The sequence below is a fragment of the Anolis carolinensis genome, chromosome 5, assembly GCF_035594765.1.
Source record: "Anolis carolinensis isolate JA03-04 chromosome 5, rAnoCar3.1.pri, whole genome shotgun sequence".
Taxonomy (NCBI): Eukaryota; Metazoa; Chordata; class Lepidosauria; order Squamata; family Dactyloidae; genus Anolis; species Anolis carolinensis.
The window spans coordinates 97,527,751-97,555,664 of NC_085845.1; the positions used below are offsets into that span (position 1 = coordinate 97,527,751).

Here is a 27,914-nt window from a genome sequence, read left to right on the forward strand (position 1 = left end):
ACTGTCCGTTCCAGGATCCGCTTCTAACTTGGGCACAGTCCATGTTGGTTGAGCAATTTTAGTTTTCCAAGGTCTGCATTTTGCATCCGTGTCTGCCAAAATGGATGCAGCACACATCTTTGTAAATAGAGCACATCTACAATATCACCCTTGAGAAAATATACAGTGGAGGGTTTTTGCTATGTGAATGTAAGTTAATTTGATTTCTTTGCTGCCTGCCTATGACCATGATCATCCATATGATTTTATTTCTCTTGTGCCAAGTTGTAGTACAGTTGGTTGCCTAGGCAACATGGCAACTTTCTTATCCTCTGGTAATGCGGTACAGACTGCATTCCATTCTGGAGTAGGGGAGCAAATTGGCTTGCTTGCAGAGCCACTTTCTTTTTTAATCTGGTTTAGTGTTTTTTCCACATGTCAGGTTTTATATGAATTATGGGTATAGCAGGAACAGAACCCTCCACTGCTGTGCATATTTGCTAAAAGTACAGGTGCCATAGGGGAGAGGATGAGAGGAATATCTCCCATCCGAAGTAGGAACTTCCCCGAGTTCCCTGGGAAATTAACAAAGGGACATACCCCAATCCACAGCCTAAGAAGTACATGCATTTTTTGTTAATCAAATGTCTATGTCACAGATAATATTAGAAATGAAAATAGATGACAGGTATCTGATAGGCAAAGAGTATAGGGGGAAATTGCTTAGTTAAATTATATTCAGCAGAAGTAGCACAAACATGAATTAAAAATAAGAGTGAATAGTATGTATATATTTTTACTGTGAGGGCATTACTGCTTCCAATCTACTTCTAGGCCAGATTCAGCCCACTGGCACATGCATTTAGAGGCTACGTGCTCTAAGATGTCTCTTACTCAGGGTATACCATGTGTACTCCTTGCACGTGAATAAAGGTGATCTGGTGAAATGTTTTGCGTGTCTCCAGAAACTTGAGGCAAATGTTTCATCAGCACAGGTTGAGTATTTCAAAATCTGAAATACTTCAAAATCCAAAATTGTACACATGGGCGCCTGAGATAGTGACACCTTTGTTTTCTAATGGTTCCATATATGCAAACTTGGTTTCATGCACAAAATTATTTAAAACGTTTTGCATTAGATTAACTTCAGACTGTGGGTATAAGGTGCATATGAAACATAAATTTTGACTTTAGAGTTTGGTCCCATCTCTAAGATATCTCATTCTGTACATGTATGAAAGAAAATCCTTGTATTCCAAAATCCAGAAGAATCCAAAATCCAAAACACTTCTGGTCCCAAGCATTTCAGATAATCAATATTCAACCAGTAGTAAGATTTTTTCAACACTGATAGCTTCATTAAACAATACCATATAAACAATTCTTGTATCTTAATCAATTTAGATAAATAAATAAGATGCACTTTTTTGAACTGTAAGTTGCTTTGATGGAAAAGAATATTTTTTGATGGAAAAGAATATTTGTGTAGTTAAATATACAACAAATAAGATAATCAAATAGGACAGTGTATTAGAAACATAGGCATTTTATTTCAGTGATGAGAGCTTTATAGCAATTAAGACCTGGTGGATACTTTAATTATTTGTCACGGCTGGATTTAACATCAGTGGAAACCTTTACCTTACTACCTTAGCCAGCCAGGAGAGGGAAGCATTTTGAACAAGGAAGCCTTTAGCCTGCTATATGGAGTCCCTTAATGTTAACAATGGTTAGATGGTTAGTTATTTAAAACAAAATAAGGAAAATTGATTCCTGAAAGAAAAAAATAAAGTGCACAAAAAAGGAAATGTCATTTTGGGTGATAGATTCACTTCATGCATGATATCTATATCTGTGCAGCTATTGGAATCCTTCATAGTAAAGCGGAGTGCTAAAAACAAGGTAACAGAAGGCCCAGGCCCAAACCAGGAATTACATTAGCTCTGAACCTTTTTGCTTTCAAAAACTTTTAATATTATATTTTAAAAGTTTAATAACATGGTTAAGAAGAGAGCCAGCATGGTGTCATAGTCTGAACACCAGGGTTCAAATCTCCATTTGACTGTGGAAGCCCACCAGGTGATTTTGGACACATCACACTCTGCCTCAAAAACGGGCAAGGGCAAACCCCATTTTCAACTAATTTTACCAAGAAAATCCCATGATAAGTTCACCTTAGGGATGGCGTAAATCAGAAATTATTTGAAAACATGCAACATCAAAACCTGGTTAGGAACCATGTCTAATTTGTTTTTTAAATGTATAGAAGACATGTGGGTTCACTTTTGGATCCACATTATGCAGGAAAGTGTATTTACTAGCCCTCTTGATCCTTACAGTTAGTTTGGCTAACCCCCCAATAGTCAGCTGTTATCCTTAGAACATGACCTTTTTATTTTTCTAACACCAGTTGCATTGTACTGCCAGTATAATTTCCATCCAAACATGGCTATAGAAGTTAAATTCCCCTTTCAAACCCACATACTTCCATTCAATTTTATCTTTTAAAAACATACAGTGTCTAACCATGATATGGAAAAGTCCAAAGGTACGAAACCCTTATCAGCAAAATACCTTTATTGGGCTGACAAAAAGTTCCCAAATTACAACACAAGACATTGAGCAAAATGATAAATAAAGGAAAACATGATGGAAGGATGAGGAATTGAGGCTGAAGTCATGGAATCTACCTTTGTGTAGTCTTAAGGGTGCAGTCTTGACTGTTGAAGATGGCAAAGGGTCATCTCTGGGTGCATCTGCACTACAGAATTATTTTGCAAGATATTTAGATTAAACTGGCGTTAAACTTCATTGATTCTTCAGATGCACCCTGCCTGGACACTAGTCCAACTGAATCTGTGCTATATAATCATCACCATCATCTATATTATTATTATTATTATTATTATTATTATTATTATTATTATTATTATTATTATCATTGACACAACAACATAGTATGACACAGCAAACAAGATAGATATGCTGGATTTCGTATCACAAAATCACAAGTCAAACACTTCCCAAGCGTTTAGGACTGTGTGATGTATTTTTGGATGATGTGCACAGATCCCAGTAGGGTGGCCTTTTGCAGTTGGCAAATCGTAATTTTGTCAATGTCTATTGTTTCCAAATGCCGGCTGAGATCTTTTGGCACGGCACCCAGTCTGCCAATTACCACCGGGACCACCTGTACTGGTTTCTGCCAGAATGTTTGAAGTTTGATCTTGAGGTCCTGATAGCGGCTGAGTTTTTCCTGTTGTTTTTCATCAATTCGACTATCACCTGTTATGGCAACATCAATAATCCAAACTTTTTTCTTTTCCACAACTGTGATGTCTAGTGTGTTGTGTTCCAGAACTTTGTCAGTATGGATTCGAAAGTCCCACAGTATCTTTGTATGTTCATTTTCCATTACCTTTGCAGGTTTGTGATCCCACCAGTTCTTTACTGCTAGGAGGTGGTACTTGAATCATTTGGGCCACAGAGTTGTGCCTCTGTTTGTAGTCTGTCTGTGTGATTTTCTTATAGCAGCTGAGGATATGATCAATGGTTTTGTCAGCTTCCTTGCACAGTCTGCATTTTGGGTCATCAGCTGATTTTTCGATCTTGACCTTAATTGCATTTGTTCTGATGGCTTGCTCCTGGGCTGCAAGAATCAGGCCTTCTGTTTCCTTCTTCAGTGTCCCATTTGTGAGCCATAGCCAGGTCTTCTCCTTATCAGCATTTCCTTCAATTTTGTCAAGGAACTTTTCATGCAATGTTTTGTTGTGCCAGCTGTCAGCTCTAGTTTGTAGTGTGGTTTTCTTGTACTGATTTTTTGTCTGCTGTGCTTCTAAAGATGCTATAAACACACATATCAAAATGTATTTCTATAAAATATATATATTTAAACATATTTCTATAAAATAATAATTTTATTTTATAAAACTGACTTCTTAGCCCATGGATTATTGAAATTGTTTATGACTATACTTACCAGTGCATTGGGTTGATTTTATCCCAACCCTGTATCTGTTTTCCTGAGCTCAAAGGAGTTCAGATTTGGCAAACTTGGATCCTTCCTCCCTTATAGCATCTCTTTTTCTTCTTTTTGGCTCATTTGCCAGCAGATCACTTCCATCAGACCTCCGATATCAACCAGGAGAAGACATCTGCGTACAGAAAAACACTTTTGGTGGCAGAATAGGTATGTGTCTATTACTTACTCTCTGTAGCTGGCATATCTTTGAGTCAGGATTGTGCTGAATGAGAGGTAAAGAATCCAAAAGTTTGCACAGTGTTTTATGACCTTTCAGCTGGCCTTGTAAAGCATTAAGTGAAGATAAGAATGTATGTTATTAAAGTAATGTAAGGATGTAAGCTGGATGACCATTTGTCTGCGATACTTTGATTGTATTTTTCCTGCATGCCAGAGGGGTGGACTGGATGACCCATGTAGTCCCTTCAGACTCTATGATTCCATAATTCTAAAGAAACACACTCTGTGATTGGGTGTTTTTTGTTTGTTTCAATAATTTAATAAAATTGTCATATCCTTTGTGTACGGCAACTATGTAGAATAGCCAAAAATGCCAATTCTGTTGCGCCAGTGATTGTGAACCTGTATATAGGAACTGCAAGAATGAGGAAAGCCAATTAAATTGTTTGGCATAGACTTGCAGTCATGTTAATATGGAATGACATATCCTGGCTTCTGCAGTTTATCCAGTTATTTGAAACATATTTTCAGACATTCTTATGCCATTCTTGTGCTAAGCAGGTACTCCAGATGATTCAAAATGAAAATTGTAAAAACATAACTAAACATACTTTGCATAACAAATCAAATTAACAACAATAAGATACCCACCATATTAAGAATAAAAATATGTCAAACATTTTTTTTTAAAAAAAGGAAAATCCAAGGTAGCAGTACATCAGATCCTCTGAAACAGAAAAAAGTGTTGATTCCACAAGGGCCAAGACAGAGGCCCCATCTACACGCTGTTTAAAGCACTGTTTAAAGCGATGTCCAAACGATGCCCCAGGATAATATGAATTAACCAGGTTTTAAAAAATACCAGGGAAGATGCAGACAGGAAGTTGTAGAATGCTGGCTTATTGATGAGATAAATGATGCAGAGTTTGTTTTAGATGCTGAGGAAGCATTTAAATAAATAAACGAGAAGACTTCTCATCCTCTCTAGTTATAAACTTAGTGGATCAAAGCTATGAAACAGGACCACACTCAGATTAAGTCAGAGTTTCTGCATTTGTAGGAAACTGCCAAAGTTATATTAAAATGTTGATAAAAGAACTATCAACAAAGCAAAGCAGTACAATAGCCCAACCATATACATTGTGCCTCAAGATGCAAGGAATTTTTAAAATGTCATTTGGGAAGAAGGAATGAAAATGTGGAGCATGCAGGTGGTCGGTGTGATTGGATTCTTCGGAGTAGTCAACATCTGCCTCTCCCAGCTCCTCTGTACTCTTCTGAGGGTTCTAAACCATTTTGACAATAAGAGACCTCATAGGGAATTCTTGTCCTGAAAAACGTAGCTGCTCCACTTTTCAAGCCAAATTGCATTTTTACGTCCTGTAATAACAAATTGGGAAGGGAGGATAGCGTTCTTAGTTGGCCAGAAATGAGGCCATCAAGAAATAAAATGGCAGAATTTGCCCATTTTTTGGACTGGGTATGCTTAATGGGCTGTGGAACCATAAATGTTGTGTCAATTGGAAAAGAAAAGCCAGAACAACAGAGCTGAATGTGTTAAGCAGTCTTACGGCCCTTTCAGACAGGGCTAAATCCTGGCAGGAACTGAGATATTTAATCCCAGTTCCTGCCAGGATTTAGTCCTCATACCTCCTCCAAATCCTGCACTTTCCTACATGCCCTCCCCAGCTCCCCGTTTTGCCCAGAAACTTACCAAAAGGACCTGGGTGTGCAGGCCTCTCAAAGACAGAGTTGGAAGGTTAGAGATGAGCTTTGAAATATGGAACTTGCCATTTTGATTGCCAAACATTTTTGAAGTAGGAGAGTATTGAAATTCTCAGAAATGAACAAATATGGGTCTGTATAGTTATAAAGGTGAAAATTTTCTCTGAATCATATTTTAGTGAGAACACAAAAGTCTCAAGATGTTAGGATCTATGGTTCATACTTTTAAGTCCAAATTTTACACAATAAGCAGTTGGACACATGGAAAACAAACAACCTGTCTAATAGGTCATACTTCAGTGGGATTAATTTCTTTTCTCTTTCTGTCTCTTTCATTCTTTTTTCTCTCTCTTCTTCCCTTCCTCTTTCTTTCTCTCTCCTCTTTTTACCCTGAGTCATCCTTGATTAAGTTTTGGACTAATTAAGCCCCTAATTGTAAAGATGCATCACAAAAGATTGTGGATTATGGCTGGGGTGGGGGACTTCAATGTTGCAATTAAATTTCTAACATACTTTAAAACACCCTTCTCTTTTAACACACTAGTCTCTCTCAACTGGCTTTTCTCATCCATTCAGCTTAAACAGCTTCTTAAGCACACAACAGAATCGTTGTTTGGGGGGAGGGCAAGGAGGTATGAGAAGAAGTGTATGTTGAATGTGGCACAGCATCTGTAATTATGAAACTTTCCTGTAAAATCTCCATGCGTCACGTTTAGTAAGTAGATTCCACCCTCCCAGCTTCGTCTCCAATTACAAGAGCAGAGGGCGGGGAAAAACTCAGTTAATTCACTGAGTGAAGAAGCTTTTACTATAGCAGGTGGAACATGCACACTGAACGAGATTGTTTTCTTCCTCTTTTTGAGGTCAAATAATATTTTTTCAAAGCGCATTCCAGTTTAAAGGGAGTTTTAATATGTAAAGAACTGCAATGAGAAGATCAGCTTAAAAACAAAAACACCTTGAGAAATTATTAGCTGTAATTTGTGACATCAGGATTGCTCTGATTAAAAGTTTATTTTCTTGCTGGTAGAGGTGTGTTCTGTAGAGACTGGTTCTCTCTTCTTTTTTTGTTTTTTTCCTTTTGTTTTTTTTTTAAGTTTCATTTTTGAACAGCAAACAGAAAACTGCTCGCATTGGTGGTGCTGCTGCTCCAGCTGCGTGTGTGTGTGTTGTAAAAAGGATGGTGTTTCTCTAGCTGCCACGCACCAAACAACACATTTGACAATGAGGACTCTTCGCAGGTTGAAGTTCATGAGTTCGCCCAGCCTCAGTGACCTGGGCAAGAGAGAGCCGGCAGTCTTGGATGAGCGGGGGACCCAGCAGCGACGGGCCTGCTCCAACGCCACCTGGAATAGGTAGGACATTGTCTTTTTCTCCTTCCCTGTCCTTTCACAACTCCTCACCCGGCATTTTCTCACAGGAACCAGCATGACTGTGCTGTTCACTCCTGACCCATATTTCTTTTCTTTTTGGAAAAGAAAATTCACTTTGCACCCCCTCCCCCTTTTAAAGCTTAACACAGTTCATAACCTTGGTTTGATTTTGTATGAAAAATGCCACCCAGCAGATTTGTACTTCTTCCCATTCATGTTGATATGAAATATATAATTTTCCTTCATGCGCATTTCATTCAGCTGGAAGATCTAGGGGAACCCTTTACATCTAGTTGGCTATCTTGTCTCCTGCTTGCTTTCCTCTTTGCGAAAGTTAAATGTTCTGTTGCCTTGAAGAAGAGAATGAAATGGCTTGATTTTCAGAGTAAGACGATTGCACAACTCTAGATGATTAGTAAAACAATGTACATTTTAGGCCAAAAGCTTAAATATATTTGTAAGCAGAAAAAAATCACAATAGTAAAATAGGGAAATTTCTTAAAATAACTGCCACTTTTACAAACAGGTTTATGGAATTTCCTGTATCATTGATGTACGGTTTTATGTTTTTGGAAAACTGTAAGGAATAAGTATACATTCTGGATCATATATAAATGTCATATGTGAAAGTTTGTGCAGTATAACCTTAACAGACTTCCCCCTTTTGTATAAGAAAAAATTTAGAGTGGAAATTATGGGCAAGGAAAAGATTGAGGTACCTGCTTTTTTCTCATGGTTCTTGAATTCCCCTACTCACTGTACTCTTATTTAATGGAGTTAAGGTCTTTCTTGGAAGTAAGCCTCCCAGAAAAGTTTAAACGTAAGACCAGACTACATTATTCCCCTCCAAAATAAAAAATGGTCAAATGATATTTTCCCGTGACTTCTAAATTTCTATCATTCTATAAGTTAAAACTATAGATGAGCATTAGAAATATAGTAAACATATAGATATACCACACTGCCTGAAAAAGGAAGGAAGAAAACCCTCATAACTCCCCCCCCCCCCATAGTTAAACCCCTGTAATAAGACTGCTACCTAGATTGGTGTTTTATTATGCAAAGGAAAACAGGAAGTATTGGGGATTTCCTGGTTATTTCTTCTGGCATAGTGTAACATCAGAAATAATCCGAGGCACAGTTGGGTTCCATCTGCCAAGAATAATATTGTAAAAAACCTGATGGTAGAAGGATTCTTTGAAGACATTGCATGTATTTGGTCCACCCACCCAGCTAAGAGGATTTCATAAGTTGCATTGGCCACATGGAGTAATGTCATAGCAAACATTTTTTCCCAATTATATGAAGCCTATAACAAATGAATTTACCTCCTTTCAGCTCGATTTAATTCTGTCACCAGATACCTACATGAACTCTGTTTCTGAGAATATTTGTAGACATATCACCTGGTCTGCCAGCCACAGCATTTCATGAACAGGAATAACCTGGTCATAGGAGTTCACTAGATTTCTTGGTTAGACTGTTGCAATAAAGGTGACTCACAAACTGCTGCTAGTGCAAGAATTGAACTGTAACATTGCATAGCAATGATACAAGGTTAATTTTAAGATAATTAAACTGGCTTGAATTCATGATGCTGGTAATTACATTTATAAATCTAAATCAGGGCCCTCCAGCTGTTTGGACCACTAGCTCCCAGCCAGCTTGTTCAATGGTCAGGAATTCTGGGAGTTGGATGCCCAAACAGCAGGAGAGCCGCAGTTTGAGGATGCCTGGTCTAACTTGTTTGGGATCTTAATATCTGAAGGAATATTTCTTCTGAAACAAACTTGCTTGAGGACTAGGGTCTGTGGAAAGGGGCCTCCTGTGACTAATTAGTGGTAGCAGTTCACTGCTACCAGTAGTGATTTGTGTTGTCCTTCCTGTTGTAGCTGCCACTGATGTTGTGTGCCTTCAAGTAGTAGTGATTTCAGCTAGAACTACAGTTAAGAGGATCCGTGTTTGGTGAGCAGACCAAGACAGAGAAACAGCTCACCAGGTTGAAGACAAACTACAGAGGTTTATTACATTTTGGCCAAAAGGAATACTGGTACAAGCAAGATGTCTTTCATAAACATGCAGAGAAATGCAAGACATCTTATACAGTTCTGACAGCCATTCAAACCTCCTGTTTCCTCTCCTGATTGGCTAAGAAAAGGGCCAGCCAGATTCTGGGCCAGGATTGGCTGGGAGCTCTCTTGACGTCACCACCTCTAAGCAGAGATTCCCTTGGCGAGGAGAATGGCAGCCAAGGATTAGTCTATGCAGCAGGTCAATCATCTGCAGAGATGCCCCCTGGGAGGGCACAGTCTATGTCTATGAGGAAACTATGGCACAGATATGCTGATGAGAGTTTGATTAGTTTAAACAATAAGTTCTGTGTGGAACAAAGATAAGGAGTTGAGAAGACAAAGTCGCAAGACTCAAGAGACAAAGATGTTGATCTTAGGTAATCAATGACTTGGCTGTCCATAAAAAAGCTAATGAATGCACATATTCTGAGCCCTCTCTTCCGCAGGGAGCAGCAGACTCTCAACCTCAGGTAAAATGCACAAACTCCTTGGATCATGGAGAAGTGGCTGCCTCTAGTTTACGTTTTGATACATTTTTAAAGCAATTTATATATACTCTGTATAGGAAATAGATAGTACACCGTTTAAATGATACAAGTTACACAGAAATGATCAAATTGATACAATGTATTAAAGGATTAGACACAATATAGAGTTCATGGGGTAAGCTGCTGCCGTGCCTATATTCCCAATCTTCCAAAGCTTCGCACTTGTGTTACTCTGGATTCACAGAAAAGGTATTTAATAAAAGGGGGAAAATCATATATTTGTGGTTTCTTAGTGAACTATAAATCTTGGGGGGGGGGGGGGCAGGGTACCATGGCTCGATAACAAAGTCATTTCTGAATTGTGGCTATCCTGGGACAAAGTTATCATAGGGATTTGTTTGTGTTTGTCTTCCTCTGAGAGTGCATCTACACTGTAGAATGAATGTAGTTCGACCCCACTTTAACTGTTGTGACTAAATGCTATGGAATCATGAGAGCTGTTGTTTGGTGAATCATTAGCACTCTAGCAGAGACTAAAGGTCTTGTAAAACTACAACTCCATGATTCCATAGCATGGAGTCAAACTGCATTTATTCTATAGTTAGATGCTCCTTGAGAATGAGCAAATATGATTTGCATTAGGTTACCCAGTGAGTTTCCATGGTCAAGAAGGCAGTCAAACCCTACTCTCCCAGTCTTAATTTAGTATTTAGTCTACTTAAGGCATTTCCAGACAGCCCCTATATACCAGGATCTGATGCCAGGTTTTCTGTTTATCCCAGATTATCTGGCAGTGGGGACTCATATAATCCAGTTTAAAGCAGAAAATCTGGGATCAGATACTATTGGGCCTGTCTGGAAGGGCCCTGATTGATATATCCTACTTTACTTGAAATTTGCTTCAATTTGAGTGGCTAAAAGAAGCAGCAGCTTTGCCTCAAATGACCACCTAAAACTCTTGAAAGATGTAGCCAGACCACCTGTGAGCATATCTTAACAAATTATGTTTAAATGTCCTCAGATACACAGATGCACACTGAGGAAACACTTACATGGATAATCTCTTTATTGGCTTGTGAGCTTAGTAGCCAACAGTTTCGCTCTCTTTTTTAGTTGCTGGACTTCCCCCACTCCTTTTGTGACAGATGAACTTCTACAGTGCAACATACGTTGCTGCTTTCACTGTTTTGGTAATGCATGTAAAGCTATTATGTCTTGCATGATAAAAGGCTACTAACTTGTATCGCTTCATAAGCATCCGAAATGGCATAGTGACCAGGTGCTAAGATCCATGACATTATGATATTGGGAGGACTTAAACTGCAAATCATATTATGACTGAAACTCTATTGCTTAATGCTAAGTAAAGTAGATCTATTCAATCAATTGCTGGATGGCGGTTAAACATATAGGTGTCTTGATTTGCATATATAACATTTTTTTACTGCTTTTACAAGTGCTGGTCCAAATGGGCAGCCACATCTACACACACTCTTCTGTGGAAAGAATGCCATCAGGTATTTTCTTTAATGACCTTTGAAATGGTCCACTAGATTAGCAAGTTCACCTTGAATTCACAGCCTGTACAGTAATGGAGATAAAAGCCAAGTTTTCATTTTACACAATTGAATATTATGGCCCATAAAATCAACTCCGAATGACTTCCGTGAACATGAAAGTCTCTTGGTTATCAGTAGTTACAACATAAACATTCCCAACTGTATTGTTTTATTACACAGCAATGTAAATGGCTAAATATTGTTGGAAAGCTAGCCATACTCCAACATCATCCAGATTTGAACCTCATGAACTCTTATTTATGGTATAAGTCATACCCCAATAAAACAATTACTTTTTAAAATGCCACACAACATTTATTATAGTTTCAACATCTGTCTCTGAATGAGCACAGACTATGTTATCAACATCATATTGGAGTTCTATAACAGACGTTGTTGAAACCTTACTTTTGGCTTTCAGCCTGCTGAAGTTAAAGAGCTTGCCAGCTGTCCGATATGATTTCCACACCGGTGGGAAGCTTCCTGTTAACAAGGTTCAGAATCATAGCTATGAAGATGGAAAATAAGTTTGGGACAATAACACATACACCTGATGCCACCTTAAATGGGTCACTTAGCGACCCATTGCTGTCCAAAACTGTTGACATCATGGAGGAGCCACAGGATGTTCACAATTTTTTCAGTGTATCCTATTTTCAGATAATTACAATTCACTGTGTTGAAGGCCTTTGCAACGCTGATGAATACCATGTACAGAGATTGATTTTGTTCCCTGCGTTTTTCTTGAAGCTGTTGTGCAGTGAAAATCATATTCGCTGTTCCTCTGGAGGGGTGGAAGCCATTCTGGGGTTCAGGGAGGATGTCTTTTGAAACAGGTATAAGGCGGTTTTCAAGGATTTTTTGCAAGGATTTTCTCTGTGGTGATTTAAAGGAAGGCACCTCAGTAGTTTCCACAGTCAGTTATTTCTCTCTTTTTGAAAAGGCTGATGATGCATGGAACTAGGTTTGTGTACATTGAACCATCAGGAAGCAAACCTGTCACTATCTCAGCCACTCATGTGGACAATCTTGGATTTTGAAATTTTTTGAATTTTAGATGCTTAATCTGTACCAGCATTTGTCGTTATTCTTCAGAACTGAATCCTTCGTTAACATCTTATAAATGATGCACTTGTGTCCATATTTTATTGATATGACCCTCTACAATGACCAGGATACTTAACCACTGCTGTATTTTAGTTGTGTCTAAAGACAGCATTTTAAAACAGTGGTAAGTGCAGCTGGGGTGGCTGGATTTCTATCTAGCAGAGCTCCTACCCCTCTAAGGCTGCCCAGGGTTGACAAAATAATCTTTTCTGAGGGGAATTTATACCTCCTGCGTTACATCACTTTTCAACAGCTGTATGTATGTTTTATTCCCAGCATTGCAGTAGAAGAGAAAGCTCACTTGGTGGCTTATTTTTTCCATCTTCTATTTATCTTTTAAGCGTATTGTAGCTCTTTCTCTTTTTACATGGTTGGTCAGCCACTGGATATAGTAGCCACATTTATATAGCTTTAGGAAACTGAAGTTTACTGTAAGTTTATGAGCCCAAGCAAACTTCAGATGTGTCCTTATCTTCGGAGGTTGTTGCTTTTGTTTGAAAGAAGCCCTCTTCACAAACCATAGTTAACACCAAACTGAAAAATAGGAAAAACTTTTTATTGTTTCTCCACCACTGTTTCTGGGAGGGGTTTTTGGGGGGGGGGGGTGACATGCAGGAGACAGATTTCAGTTTATGTGTTAAATTTAATATGTGAACTTTCAGGAAGCAAACAAACCCATAAAAATAGTGAATGCTTTTAAGAAATGTGCATACCCTGTGTTGACCTCTGAGGAGAAAGGTCAAGTCTGAACTTCACTGTGAATCATCTTTCCATTAAGTAATGGTTCAAAAGTCAAAATCCAAGGATCTTTCCTGATGGGCAACACTCTAGAACAAGCATCCTCAAACTGTGGCCCTCCAGCTGTTTGGGTTCCCAAATCCATGAAGCTCGAGCCAGCTTATTCAGTGGTCAGGAATTCTGGGAGTTGAAGGCCCCAAAAGTTGAGGGCCGCAATTTGCGGATACCTGCTCTAGAAAATGTTCCTTTTTCTTAGCCAACAGTTTCATAGAATCATAGAATCATAGAGTTGGAAGAAACCTCATGGGCCATCCAGTCTAACCCCCTGCCAAGAAGCAGGAAAATTGCATTCAAAGTTTCCTCACCTGAAGTGTGGACAGAAATGTTTATAGAAGCCATAGTATAAAGTATAATGACACATGACAAATGGTTTCTGTCAGAAAGCAAATTTTGATTCTAACAGCAAAAAGATGTGGCATATTACACATAGACTTTCAGTTTTGTGCAGGGTAGTCAGGATATCACAGGCTCTACTGGACTTGTAGAATCCAAATTGTCTTATCTATGACTAGCTTTTTACATTTATCTCAATGCTAGAGAAAGCACTGGTATTTTTTGTTATTGAAGTTGGGTTACTACAAAAAATAACTGTTCTAGTTTATGTTCTGGCTTGTTACTGTTAACTTTCCAATACACACATAGGATGGATCTACATTATAAAATTAATGCAGCTTGACACCATTTTAAACTGCTATGGCTCAATGCTGTAAAATAACAGTAGTTTTACGAGGTCTTTAGCCTTCTCTTCCAAAGAGTGCTTGTTTCTCAACAAATTACAAAGCATTGGGCAAATAGCAAGTGGTGTCAAAGTGAAGTCCTGGCTCTAGGATCAAGCCTTTGGTTAAGAACGTAGTGCAATAATTTGTGCAACAACCATGGAATGGCTTAGACTGTGTCTCTCGGACGGCATGATTTTAACTGATTGTTAGGTTTAACCTTAATTCTGTATTAATATATGTTGGATGTATGCTTTGTAGGTACTGAACAAGTGCCTGTGTAAGCCGCCTTCAGTCCCCTTTGGGGTTGAGAAAGGTGGGCTACAAATGTGGTAAATAATAAATAATAAATAAACTGCATTAATTCTCCAGTAAATAGCCAGCCACATGTAGTTTTCTTATGGTGTCATTCCATCTGAGAGATTAACAAAATTAGGTCTGCCCCCTAAATGATATACTACCATGGGATGATTACCTAATGCATTGGGAATATACTATGAAGCAAGTCAATTAGCTAGGTTATTAGAATTTGAACTGGAAGGGTCAAAAAGATGGGTGCAAATAGAAAAGGAAGCAAATCGTTGTAAAAAGGGGACATGCATGGAGTGAGACTAGAAAAAAAGATTTAAAGAATTTAAAGTTTGGCCTCTGCATATCAGTGTTGCTAATTTGGGGAAAAATAGCAAAGTAAATTCCAAATAAATTTGACCCTTTCCCATGAGAAACCTTGGAAAATAAGGACAAGACATTCAGGAACCTAATAAAGGCCCTGAAAGAGAAAGGTATTAAAAAGGTAGGGGATCTCATGGAACCCAATGGAAAAATAACAAACTGGGGCAAGATAAAAGATAAAGGTGGACAAAGGAACTAGATAGCGTGGTTAGGCCTGTCCAGTAGAGCTCAGGCCATGAAAAGAAAAGCGGTAGCAGATGCCCATCCAGAGAGAATAATTAAAAGGAAAGCAGAAAAAGAGAAAGGAATCATCGGGTTAATGTATAAGGAATTAATCACCTTATCTTACAACACAACATGGAGAGCAATGGCCAATCTTGATAAAATACTCAAAGGCAGAGACATCACACTGGCAACGAAGGTCCGCATAGTGAAATCAATGGTATTCCCCATAGTAACCTATGGATGCGAGAGCTGGACCATGAGGAAGGCTGAGCGAAGGAAGATAGATGCTTTCGAACTTTGGTGCTGGAGGAAAATCCTGAGAGTGCCTTGGACCGCAAGAAGATCCATCCAGCCCATTCTCCAGGAAATAATGCCCGACTGCTCACTGGAGGGAAGGATACTAGAGGCAAAGATGAAGTATTTTGGCCACATCATGAGAAGACGGGAAAGCTTGGAGAAGATCATGATGCTGGGAAAAATGGAAGGACAAAGGAAGAGAGGCCGACCAAGGGCAAGATGGATGGACGGTATCCTTGAAGTGACTGGCTCGACCTTGAAGGAACTGGGGGCAGCGACTGTCGACAGGGAGCTCTGGCATGGACTGGTCCATGAGGTCACGAAGAGTCGAAAACGACTGAACGAGTAAAGAAGAAAAATCTTACAACACAAAAGAAAGTTGTAGAGAGTTATAGAGAGTTGGAAACAAGAAAAAAAAACCTTAGTGGGAAATTAATCAGGTCTTGAATCATCAATATTCAGAAAATTAAACAAATTAGGATCAAAGAAACTCAACGGAAAATAATCAAATGGTATAGAACCCCCTCTTCAATTAGCACATATAATGGGAAATATCTCCAACAAATGTTGGCATAATTGTGGGGAATATGTTCATTTTCTCATATGTGGTGGGATTTCAGAAAAAAATCAGAACTATTACAGTAAAATCAGAAATGTAGTGGAGAAAATAATAGGGAAAAAACTGAAGTGGGATAAAGCTAGATTCATGTATCTCACTATAGAGGCAAAGAAAGATAACAATAAATCAACAGAAATCCTAAAATATATGATAGCCACAATACAGGCTACAACAGCCCAAGGATGGAGACACAATACAAGATAGGATTTGGAAACTTGGTGGTCTTATCTCTTGGAATACAGACTCAATGATTTCATTAATCAAAGGAAAAACAAGAATACGAATAGCTGTACAAAATGGCTATACAAAATAAGAAATGGTCTATTCTAACCGACAAATGGATGGAGATGATAGATATAGGATTTCGAAGCAGGCTTTTCTCGCAGTTAAATCTATACAGTGATATCATTCGGAATCGCTGTTCTAAGAGGGAGGGGGGAAGTGGGGGGCATGGGAAACAGGTGATCCAAGGAATACATAAAACTTCAATTAAGGTAAAGTGACTTTTGGAACAATGTATATTGAAATAAGACCTGTATGGCAAAAGTTTGTTAATTGAATTGATGTATCAATAAAATAAAAACCCACCTAATACATGTATTTGATTGCTTGGTACTTATAAATTCTCCCCTACACTAACCTTTGTCTACCCCATTTCCCAATACTGTTCTCCCACTCACAGAGCCTTTCCCACTATGTCAAATGGATGAGACTAGTGAGAAAAAAATAGTGCAAGAAAACTGAATCACCTCTCTACTTTTATTTTAAAGAAATACAGCAAATTTCTGGGATGCTATTGAAGCTGTGAAATGTAACTTTATAAGGAGAGGCCATGCTTTTTTTTAGTGGAAGAAGGGACAACAGTGTCTTGATGTTTTTGAGGGACAGAAGCTGGACAGAAGATTTCTCCACTGGATTACATGAGTGATTTTGACATACTAGTAGATGGGCCTGAAGAATGAGTGTGGAGGTTAAAAGGAGAACAGCAACTCACACATTCCAAATACAGTTCTTAAGCTGTTCAGTAGAATTCAAGGCAAATATGGTCAAACTATATATTTGATGCTTGGCTCTCCTTTTTTTGATGAGGCCTTGCTGCTTCTGGGCTCTCTCTTTCCCCTGGCAATTCTTAAAGTAGAAAAAGGAATGAAGGAATGTTTCCTTGCAACATTCTCAATTTGGCTGAGCTGGAGGATATTGAATTCCTTGCATGCTTTTTCTCTCTGCAGGGATTTCCCTTTGCTTTCAAAGCTAAAGTGAAACTGTCAGATCAAAGAGAGTATGCTGCCAAGTTTCTGCTATGTAAATTTTTATTTTATAAATTCATGGCTGCTTCAGCTTTCCCAATAACCTCCAAAACAGCTTACAATGCTTGTTTCACAAACAACACGAGGAAACCAGCCAAACTACAAACATGAGCATAAGCTGCCTCCTCTTATAGTTTCATTAAAACACACAATATTTGTACAGGATTAAGATAGTTTAGATTCCTTTCTTTGTTTGTTGAATCTTTTAGCTGATTGCTTTGGTTGTCAGGAATAAGAGGCTAAAGGGGAAAAAAGCTGCTGTAAAACATAAATTTTAATTGGAGAGCTTCTGATCTTTGGCCCCAATTGAAAGTAGCACACACACACACACACATAAACGAGAGCTCATGCATGTACATATCTTTATCTGTGTATTCCCTTTTGTGAGTTTATGCAACTCAGGATTAATTTTTAATATTGTAATGACATGGTGAATGAGAGAAGCAGTAAAACAGGAAATTGGGAATTTTTACCATAATTAAGGCAAGTGACCTCAAAAGGTGACATCAAAAAGTAAAGCCAGTAGGCAAACATTTTACTCAAAATTTAGACATGGCAGCTTTGTCTCTTTTTCGATACGAATTCCCTAAATCTTTTAAGATCTTTTTTGACTGGAGAACTGCAATCCAAAATGTGAAACACTACCTAATTATGTTCAGTTTCTGGGGCTGGCCTTTTTTTTTTTTTTAGTTCTAATTAGGTCAGTTCATATTAGCATATGAATAGAACAAATTTCTGCTCCTTCCTGAGAACTATAACCTAAGCTGGAGTCATGCGGATTGTGCTGTCATGAGTTTCAGCTCCAGAGTTCACCAGTGCCAATGTGAAGCTGAAATCCTGTACTGTAAACATGTAAGTAATAGTTGGTTTTCACTTCCTTTCTAAGTAGGGAGAGTTCTTAATATGTAAGTTATCCTTACACTTAGAATGAGCCTGCTCACCCATCTGACACAATGACAGTAATCCCTTCAGCTCTCTCTACAATTCTGCTGTTATAGCCACCCACCTCTCGTGTTGTTTTGAACATGTGGTAACCATCCTTAACCTTAGATTGGCCTCATACTTACCTCCTGTCTGCTTCCAGATCCAGGCCAAGCTCCTTATCCTTGCTACTCAAGCCCTGGATTTGCACTACACACGTCCATCTCTTTGTTTTTATTTCCCTGTGATTTTTGCTTTCCTCCCCCCCCCCCCCCCCCATGTCCTTCAATTCTTATGACTTTCACTATGTTTTTCATTCTTATAAAGAACGGTCACTATCGACCCAGGGAGAAGCGCAACAGAGTTTTTGCGACCCTGGAGAGGATTAGGTGTGGTAGTCTTCAGGACAGACCCCCCAGCCTTAAGGTCCTGCTTTTGAATGCCAGATCCGTCAATGGTAAAACAGCTGTCATCCAGGATCTGATCCTGGGTGAGGGGGCAGATCTGGCATGCATCACCGAGACGTGGTTGGATGAGCTGGGAGGTGTGAATCTCACCCAGCTGTGTCCTCCGGGTTTTGGGGTGCATCAGCAGGCCAGGATTGGGGGGCGGGGAGGAGGAGTCGCGGTGATCTTTCGGCAGTCCATCGCCCTGATCAGATGCGCCGTTCCGCAATCCTCGAGGTTCGAGTGTGTCTTCCTGAAGGTGGGAGCCCGAGACAGCTTGGGGATTCTGCTGGTGTACCGTCCACCCCGCAACCCAGCAGTCTCTCTGTCCGAGCTAGCAGAAGTGGTCTCTAATGTGGCCCTTGTCTCCCAACAACTTACAGTTTTGGGGGACTTTAACATTCATGCCAAGACCACATTGACAGGTGCAGCTCAGGATTTCATGGTTGCCATGACGACCATGGGGCTGTCTCAAGTTATATCTGGGCCCACACATCAGGCGGGACACACTTTGGACCTTGTTTTTATTGTGAACGGTGGGACAGTCAGAGTGGAAGAGCAAAATATTCTTCCATTGTCATGGTCTGACCATCATCTGATCTGTTTAAGTTTCGCCGTATCTTCTAACCTCCGCAGGGGTGGTGGACCCACTAAGATGGTCCGCCCCAGGAGGCTGATGGATCCGGGTGGACTCCTGAGGTCTCTTGGGGATCTTCCTGTTCTGGAGACTGGCGTTCCTGTCGATGTCCTGGCTGATCACTACAATAGTGAGCTGTCAAGGGCATTGGACACGATCGCTCCCGAACGTCCCCTCTCACTGCATAGAGTCACGTTGACTCCTTGGTTCACTGAGGAGCTGGCTGTGATGAAGCGTGCGAGGAGGGGACTAGAGTGCATCTGGAGGAAATCTCAGGATGTGTCTGACCAAGCATGGGCTAAAGCCGCTATTAAGGCTTACTCCGTGGCTTTCACGACTGCCCGCATAGCGTCTGCGGCCAATAGGCCATCGGAGTTGTTCCGAGTTGTGGGGGAGCTCCTGCGGCCTCCTGAGACCCAGGGGCTCCCCGATGACTTGGCAACTCGGTGCAGCGATTTCGCGCACCATTTTGCAGGCAAAGTTGCTCAGATACGTTGTGAGTTGGACTCCAGCTTAATTGTAGTGTCAGCGGAGGTAACCGAGGTTCCTGTCTGTCCGACTTTGTGGGATTCTTTCCGGCTTGTTCTTCCTGATGACGTGGAGGGGATTCTTGGGTCTGTGAGGGCGACCACTTGCGCTCTGGATCCTTGTCCCTCTTGGCTGGTTAAGCTGGCCAAAGATGGGTTGTTGGATTGGTTTGTGACCATAATAAATGCTTCTCTGATTCAGGGGTCAGTTCCAGCCTGCTTTAAGCAGGCGGTAGTAAAACCGCTACTAAAAAAGACCACGTTAGATCCATCTGTTTGTAACAACTACAGACCAATTTCCAATCTCCCGTTTTTGGGCAAGGTTCTGGAGCGGGTGGTTGCCATGCAGCTCCAGGAGTTCCTCGGTGACACTGATTTTCTGGACCGCTCGCAGTCTGGCTTCAGGCCTGGGCACAGCACCGAGATGGCTTTGGTCGCCTTGGTGGATGACCTCCGCAGGGAGCTGGACAGGGGGAGTGTGACCCTGCTGGTTCTCTTGGACATCTCAGCGGCTTTCGATACCATCGACCATGGTATCCTTCTGGGGAGGCTCTCCGGGATGGGGCTTGGTGGCACAGTTCTTCAGTGGCTCCGGTCCTTCCTGGAGGGCCGTTCCCAGATGGTGAAGCTGGGGGATACTTGCTCGGACCCCTGGCCTTTGACCTGTGGGGTCCCACAAGGGTCTATCCTATCCCCCATGCTATTCAACATCTACATGAAACCGTTGGGAGAGGTCATCCGGAGTTTTGGAGGGTGTTGCCATCTCTACACAGATGACATGCAAATCCACTACTCGTTTCCATCTAACTCCAAGGAAGCCCCTGTGCCTGGCCGCTGTGGCGGACTAGATGAGGGGGAACAAGCTGAGGATCAATCCTGACAAGACAGAGGCCCTCCTGGTCAGTCGCTCGTCTGATCAGGGTATTGGGTGGCAGCCTGTGCTGGACGGGGTTGCACTCCCCCTGAAATCACAGGTCCGCAGTTTGGGGGTCCTCCTGGATTCAGCATTGACACTTGAGGCTCAGGTGTCGGCGGTGGCCGGGAGGGCTTTCGCACAACTCAAACTTGTGCGCCAACTGTGACCATACCCCGTGAAGTCTGACTTGACCACGGTGGTGCATGCCTTAGTTACCTCTAGGCTGGACTACTGTAATGCGCTCTACGTGGGGCTTCCCTTGAAGACGGCCTGGAAATTACAATTGGTCCACTGCTCGGCGGCCAGATTAATAACGGGGGCGAGCTACAGGGAAAGATCTACTCCCTTGTTCAAGGAGCTCCACTGGCTGCCGTTCATTTTCCGGTCCCAATTGAAGGTGCAGATTATCACCTATAAAGCCCTAAACGGTTTGGGACCCTCCTACCTTAGTGACCGTATCTCCTATCATAAACCCGCCCGATCTCTTTGATTGTCAGGGGAGGCCCTCCTGTTGCGACTGCCTATATCTCAGGCCCGTCTTGTGGGAACAATGGAGAGGGCCTTTTCTGCTGTGGCCCCCCGACTGTGGAATTCACTGCCCATTGAAATTAGGCAGGCCCCCACTTTGCTAGCCTTTAAGAAAGACTTAAAAACATGGCTCTTCCGGTGTGCCTTTGGAGAGTAACTGTCATATCTTTCTTCGGTTATTCCCTTGGGATATCTATCCTCTAGACTGTTCCACTATTTTATGTCCCTGCTCCCCATGGTTTTATTCATATGTCTTTCTCACCGAGTTTTAACTTAGTGTTCATGTGGCCTGCCCTGATTTTTATTGCTTTTTCTGAATTTTGGGTTGTAATGTATGTTATTATTTATTGTATTGTTAAATTGTGTTATGATATGTTGTTTTATATTCTGTCATATTGTATGGTTTTGGGCCTGGCCCCATGTAAGCCGCCCCGAGTCCCCGTTGGGGAGATGGTGGCGGGGTATAAATAAAGTTTTATTATTATTATTATAACATTGCCACCCTCAGATCTCTCCTGCTTCCTGCCTTGCTGTCGCTTATACTTACGAGTGACTAATAGTCAGTAACCTCTGTTTCTTCCTTCAGTTTTCTCCCTCAAACCCAAACGTTTGGGTGGGCAGGATTGCTATTTGTTTATGTGTTTTTCTTTTGTATGGCATTGAATGTTTCCTGACTTTGTTGTTCACCGCCCTGAGTCTCTTCGGGGAGATAGAATGGTATATAAATAAAGATTTTTGTTGTTGTTGTTGTTAAGGCTTTCTCACAGTCTGCCTGATCATCTACAATCGTAGAAGAGCCAGTGGCCCAGATTTGGCTGATTTGGCTGAAAAAGGCACTGCTTGATGCCTCTTTCTCAAAGAACCATAAAAGAGTGGGGGGGGGGCAATGTGCTTGGGAACTGGTGCATCGGGATCCACAAAGTGAGTAGTCACCAGGTCCTGGAGAACAGCAAATGCCTTCTTTATTATTACACATCTTTTTCTCAAATCGTCCAGACCAGGGGTCCCCAAACTTTTTAAACAGGGGGCCAGTTCATGATCCTTCGGACCGTTGGAGGGCCGGACTATAGTTGGCCACCAAGCAATAATAATTAATAATAATAATAATAATAATAACAACAACAACAACAACAACAATAATAATAATAAAAAAGCGGGTTGGAAGAGACCCTTTGGGCCATTTAGCCGAATCCCCTTCTGCCTCTGTGCACCAAAAGCACAAGCAAAGCACCCCTGACAGATGGCCACCCAGCCTCAATGTTAATAATAATAATAATAATAATAATAAAAAAGAGGGTTGGAAGAGACCCTTTGGGCCATTGAGTCGAATCCCCTTCTGCCTCTGTGCACCAAAAGCACAAGCAAAGCACCCCTGACAGATGGCCACCCAGCCTCAATGTTAATAATAATAGTAATAATAATAATAATAATAATAATAATAATAATAATAATAATAATAATAAAGGGGGTTGAAAGAGACCCCTTGGGCCATTTAGTCCAACCCCCTTCTGCCTCTGTGCACCAAAAGCACAAGCAAAGCACCCCTGACAGATGGCCACCCAGCCTCAATGTTAATAATAATAATAATTATTATTATTATTATTATTATTGGCATTATAAACTGGACACAGATGGAACTGGACAATTTGGACAGAAAAACAAGAAAACTCATGACCATTCATCACTCACTGCACCCTCGCAGTGATGTTGACCGGCTATATCTGCCTAGAAGATCAGGGGGCAGAGGACTCTTACAAGTAAAACAAGCAGTCAAAGAAGAAGAACATGCCCTGGCAGAATATGTAAAGCAAAGTGAAGAACCTGCTTTGATTGAAGTCAAAAATCAGAAACTCCTCAAAGCACAGCAGACAAAAAACCAGTACAAGAAAGCCACACTACAAACTAGAGCTGACAGCTGGCACAACAAAACATTGCATGGAAAGTTCCTTGACAAAATTGAAGGAAAAGCTGACAAGGAGAAGACCTGGCTCTGGCTCACGAATGGGACCCTGAAGAAGGAGACAGAAGGCCTGATCCTTGCAGCCCAGGAGCAAGCCATCAGAACAAATGCAATTAAGGCCAAGATTGAAAAATCAGCTGATGACCCAAAATGCAGACTGTGCAAGGAAGCTGACGAAACCATTGATCATCTCCTCAGCTGCTGTAAGAAAATTGCACAGACAGACTACAAACAGAGGCACAACTGTGTGGCCCAAATGATCCATTGGAACTTATGCATCAAGTACCACCTGCCAGCAGCAAAGAACTGGTGGGATCACAAACCAGCTAAGGTCGTGGAAAATGAACACGCAAAGATACTGTGGGACTTCCGAATCCAGACTGACAAAGTTCTGGAACACAACACACCAGATATCACAGTTGTGGAAAAGAACAAGGTTTGGATAATTGATGTCGCCATCCCAGGTGACAGTCGCATTGATGAAAAACAACAGGAAAAACTCAGCCGCTATCAGGACCTCAAGATTGAACTTCAAAGACTCTGGCAGAAACCAGTGCAGGTGGTCCCGGTGGTGATGGGCACATTGGGTGCCGTGCCAAAAGATCTCAGCCGGCATTTGGAAACAATAGACATTGACAAAATTACAATCTGCCAACTGCAAAAGGCCACCCTGCTGGGATCTGCACGCATCATCCGAAAATACATCACACAGTCCTAGACACTTGGGAAGTGTTCGACTTGTGGTTTTGTGAAACGAAATCCAGCATGTCTATCTTGTTTGCTGTGTCATACAACATCGTTGTGTCAATAATAATAATAATAATAATAATAATAATAATAATAATAATAAAGAGGGTTGAAAGAGACCCCTTGGGCCATTTAGTCCAACCCCCTTCTGCCTCTGTGCACCAAAAGCACAAGCAAAGCACCCCTGACAGATGGCCACCCAGCCTCAATGTTAATAATAATAATAATAATAATAATAATAATAATAATAAAGAGGGTTGAAAGAGACCCCTTGAGCCATTTAGTCCAATCCCCTTCTGCCTCTGTGCACCAAAAGCACAAGCAAAGCACCCCTGACAGATGGCCACCCAGCCTCAATGTTAATAATAATAATAATAATAACAACAATAACAATATCAATAATAATACAGTAATAATAATAATGGTTGTAAAAGAAGAAGAGACCCCTTGGGTCATTTAGCCCAACCCCCTTCTGCCCTTGTGCTGTGGGGGCCGGATAAATGGCTTCGGTGGGCCGCATCCAGCCCCCGGGCCTTAGTTTGGGGACCCCTGGTCCAGACTGTTGTTTTGGGGAGGAAGATAAAGTTGCTGCTGCCCTGCTCTTTACTGAAGAATAATAAAGGAGGAAATATGCTGACCATACAAAAAAGATTTGTGTTTTTGAGCTCCAGCTCTTTTCTTAGTGCACCAAGAGGAAAGAGAGTAGTCTTTTCCTGGATTGCCAACCTGCTTTGTTGTGTCTCCTCTGTGTTCTGCCCAACTGTTTTCTACATGTGTGATATGAAGCTTTGTTTGTGCCTATGTGAGAATGTGAGAGTTGCCAAGTAGTGGCCACGCCCATTGCTGGCTGGTGGCCTCTAACAGGTTTCCACAGAGTTACTGCATCCCTCTAGCAAGAAAAGATTCCCCACACCTACGCCTTTATATCTAAGCCTAATTACATGTAAGGAAAAAAACTGTATCACCTCTCTTTCCTTCATTGTCTCTCTGGACAGCTTTACTGACTTGTGAGTCCTCTGGAAACAGAATTGTTATTTTGTATTATTTAAGTATGTACACATTGATTGTGGGCTATAAATAAAAAGAACATCAATAACAATGTTATGAGAAACTAGGGTTTTCTACCTTTAAAGGATCTACAGTGATGCCAATTGTTTACTCACAAGCTTGTGAAAACTTTGTATTACAGTTTATTCATACTCTTATCCTACTATCAGCACTTTCTGGGCTCTTGAACCTTCTGCTGTGTTGTTAAATCTCTGTATGTGGGATTAGTTGATGTCTTGAGGCGCATCTGCACTATTGAATTCATACAGCCTGATACTACTTTAACTATCATGGCTCAATGCTATGGAATCCTGGGATTTGTAGTTTGGAGAGGCACCAGCACTCTTTAGCAGAGAAGGCTAAAGACATAAAACTACAACTCCCAGGATTCCATAGCATTGAGCCATGACCATTAAAGTGGAGTCAAGCTGCTTTAATTTTACATTAATTCTGTAGATACAGCCTTGAAAGCTTCCCCCCCCCCAAAAAAAATGTGGTTTTGTCATTTCCTGGAATTACAGGCTGCATCTTTGTATCCTGCACAGATAGTGTACAAGTCTGCACATATTCTAACACAAAATGGAACAGAATGCTCAGCTGACATTGCATTTCTGATCAGGGATTAAACTTTTTCTACTCATGACCTCTTTCCACCTGAGGAATGTTTATGTGACCTCAGGTATATAGATATATACAATAGGCATAAACATTAAACTGATAATAAATCAGCATTTACAAGGCTTGCGCAGCAGGCTAGGTTTCCTTTTTTGTGGAGTACAGCTAAAGGATTTTCTGCAGAGTCCACTGTAAACGCTCCATGTTGTTGCTATCAGGTTTACTGGGCTAAGGAGGTCAGGACCCACAGTTTAAAAAGTAGTGATCTAGCAAATGCCTTCTGATAGATTATGTTTGGAGCGGTTTATCTTTTCAGTGGTTCCAAGGAATACTCAGAACAATATAGGAGGACTTGAAAAACTGGCTTGAGAAAGTGCCCATCAAAAAGACACAGATAGTTTCCCAAGTCCTTCCTCCCATAGTATCTTAGCTCTGAGAACATCTCAAGGTCATACACGGGAGATGGGTGGCTCAGGATAGAACTGCTCAAGGGCAGGAGATGGTTGCTTCTTTTTTCAGAGTGGCATAAAAGGGCAGCCAGGGCCTAGCTGTGCTGTTTTTGTCAGTGATGCTACTCTTCTACTTGTGCAAAGAGGTCTTATATAGCTGACTGCATGATCACCAAAACTGTCATGTAATGGTTTATATAATGTTTCTCTGTATTAGTTTGACATTATAGGCTCTTAACCTAGTATTTAACCTTGAATCAGTTGTCATGATAGTAGTAATAGTAGCAGCAGCAGCAGTAGAAAAGCTCGTGTTTGAAAATAAAATTTAAATAACCAACATAATGGGAGTTATGTTGAATCTCGTGAATTGCCTTTTGGTGAAAATCTTGTAATCAATCCCAACACAAGTTAGTAGTCACTATTACAGTAGTGTCCCGCTGATGTAACTTCCACTGATCTGACACACCATATTATCCGACGCCCAGTGCCACCCTCGCTCACTCACCTGCTCTCCCAGGCCAGCCGGGTCCTGGTTCTGCATGAGCAAGAGAGGGAGGGCGGGTGGCAAAAGCAGCAGCAGTGGCAGAAGCTGGAGCCTGGCCACCCCTTCCTGCCTCTTCCAGACCCCAGCTCTCTACCCTGCTCCTCCCAGCAACAAAGGTGGTGGCAGTAGCCACCTTTGCCATTTTCCCTTGGGGTACTGATTCTGCCACCACTGCGGCTGTCACTGCCGGGACCCAGCCTGGTGGGTGAGTGAGCAAAGGAGGGCAGCAAAGGTCCTCGCTCACTCGCTTGCTCACTCATTCACTCACCAGGCTGGATCCTGGTGCTGCTGCCGTCGCTGCTGGGACCTGGCCTGGTAAGTGAGTGAGTGAGCGAGGGAGGGAGGGAGGGTGAGTGAAGGAGAGTGGCAAAGGCCCTCCCTTGCTCACTCACTCACCAGGCTGGGTCCCGGCAGTGACGGCGGCAGCACTAGGACCCGGCCTGGTGAGTGAATGAGCGAGGGAAGGAGGGCGGGAGAGCAAAGAAGTAGCTGCAACAGAAGCTTCCTCCTCTTCCTGATGGCCAGCTTGCCGAAGAAGAGGAGAAGTCTCTTCCTCAGCAACAGGGGAAGGGGCTCCTTCTTCTGCACCCACCCTATAATCCAACTGTTTCGCTTATCCAACATTCTGCTCACCAGTTTATGTCAGATAAGCGAGATTCTACTGTACCACATTGAAGAAATGTCTGCTTTAATGGAGTTGCCTTGAAGAATACTTTTTCCCAAAGTGTACTGCACCATCTTTAACATTCTGTTAGCTTGACCGCAAACCGGGAACTACAGCATAGAATATTTGTGTGTTTGTCACAAGATTTATGTATATCCGTGTCTCAAGCATGGGTACTTCTCATAAATAACATACATCTGTGCTGTTTGTAATCAAGAAATTGGACGGTTTTTAGACATTTTGGTTACCTGGGCAATTTAAAAACTGTCAGGAGAGACAGTTCCCTGAACTTTTCCAGAGAGAGATTTCTTTTCAGAATGCCAATTCTTTAAGGAGAACCACTGTAGTTCTGGACAGCCAGGGTTCAAATCCTCACTTGGTCATGGAAACCCATTGGGTGCCTGGGGCAGGTCACACTCTCTCAACTTCAGAAGGCAAAGCCCTTCTGAAGAAATTTTGTCAAGGTATTATTTAATCCTTAGAGTTACCATAAATTAGAAATTATTTGAAGGCACACCACCACCATCGCAACAACCCTTATAAGCCACTTAAATTCCCACTTCATCGTGGATGAGCAAGCAGTGCTTTTTGATCCAGAATTCCTCTTGTACCATTGTAATGTTTCATATGGAAATTATGGTTTTATCTTTCTTTAATATGGTATGCTATTCAGAAATGTATTGTTCCTGTTGGCCCCACCAAGTCATTTAAATGACAAAATTGTTGTCTTCCCAAACTGTGCAAGATACATTTTTGCTGTTGTCAGTGAATATAT

At 41.3% G+C, this 27,914-nt stretch overlaps 1 protein-coding gene across 7 annotated transcripts in view; it reads left to right on the forward strand.

Annotated features, from left to right (window-relative positions):
• Positions 1-27,914, forward strand: part of LOC100556446 (proline-rich protein 5) — a 224,284-nt gene that overhangs the window by 26,219 nt on the left and 170,151 nt on the right. For 3 of the 7 annotated variants that reach the window (XM_062981963.1, XM_008111398.3, XM_016993926.2), the window contains 2 exons: positions 4,092-4,234; positions 7,003-7,260. In XM_062981963.1, the coding sequence (XP_062838033.1) occupies positions 7,130-7,260 (131 nt within the window). In that variant the 5' untranslated portion in view covers positions 4,092-4,234; positions 7,003-7,129. Of the gene's footprint in view, positions 1-4,088; positions 4,235-7,002; positions 7,261-27,914 lie in introns of all 7 variants that reach the window. The other 4 variants (XM_062981962.1, XM_008111403.3, XM_008111399.3 and 1 more) reach the window with 3 other exon arrangements.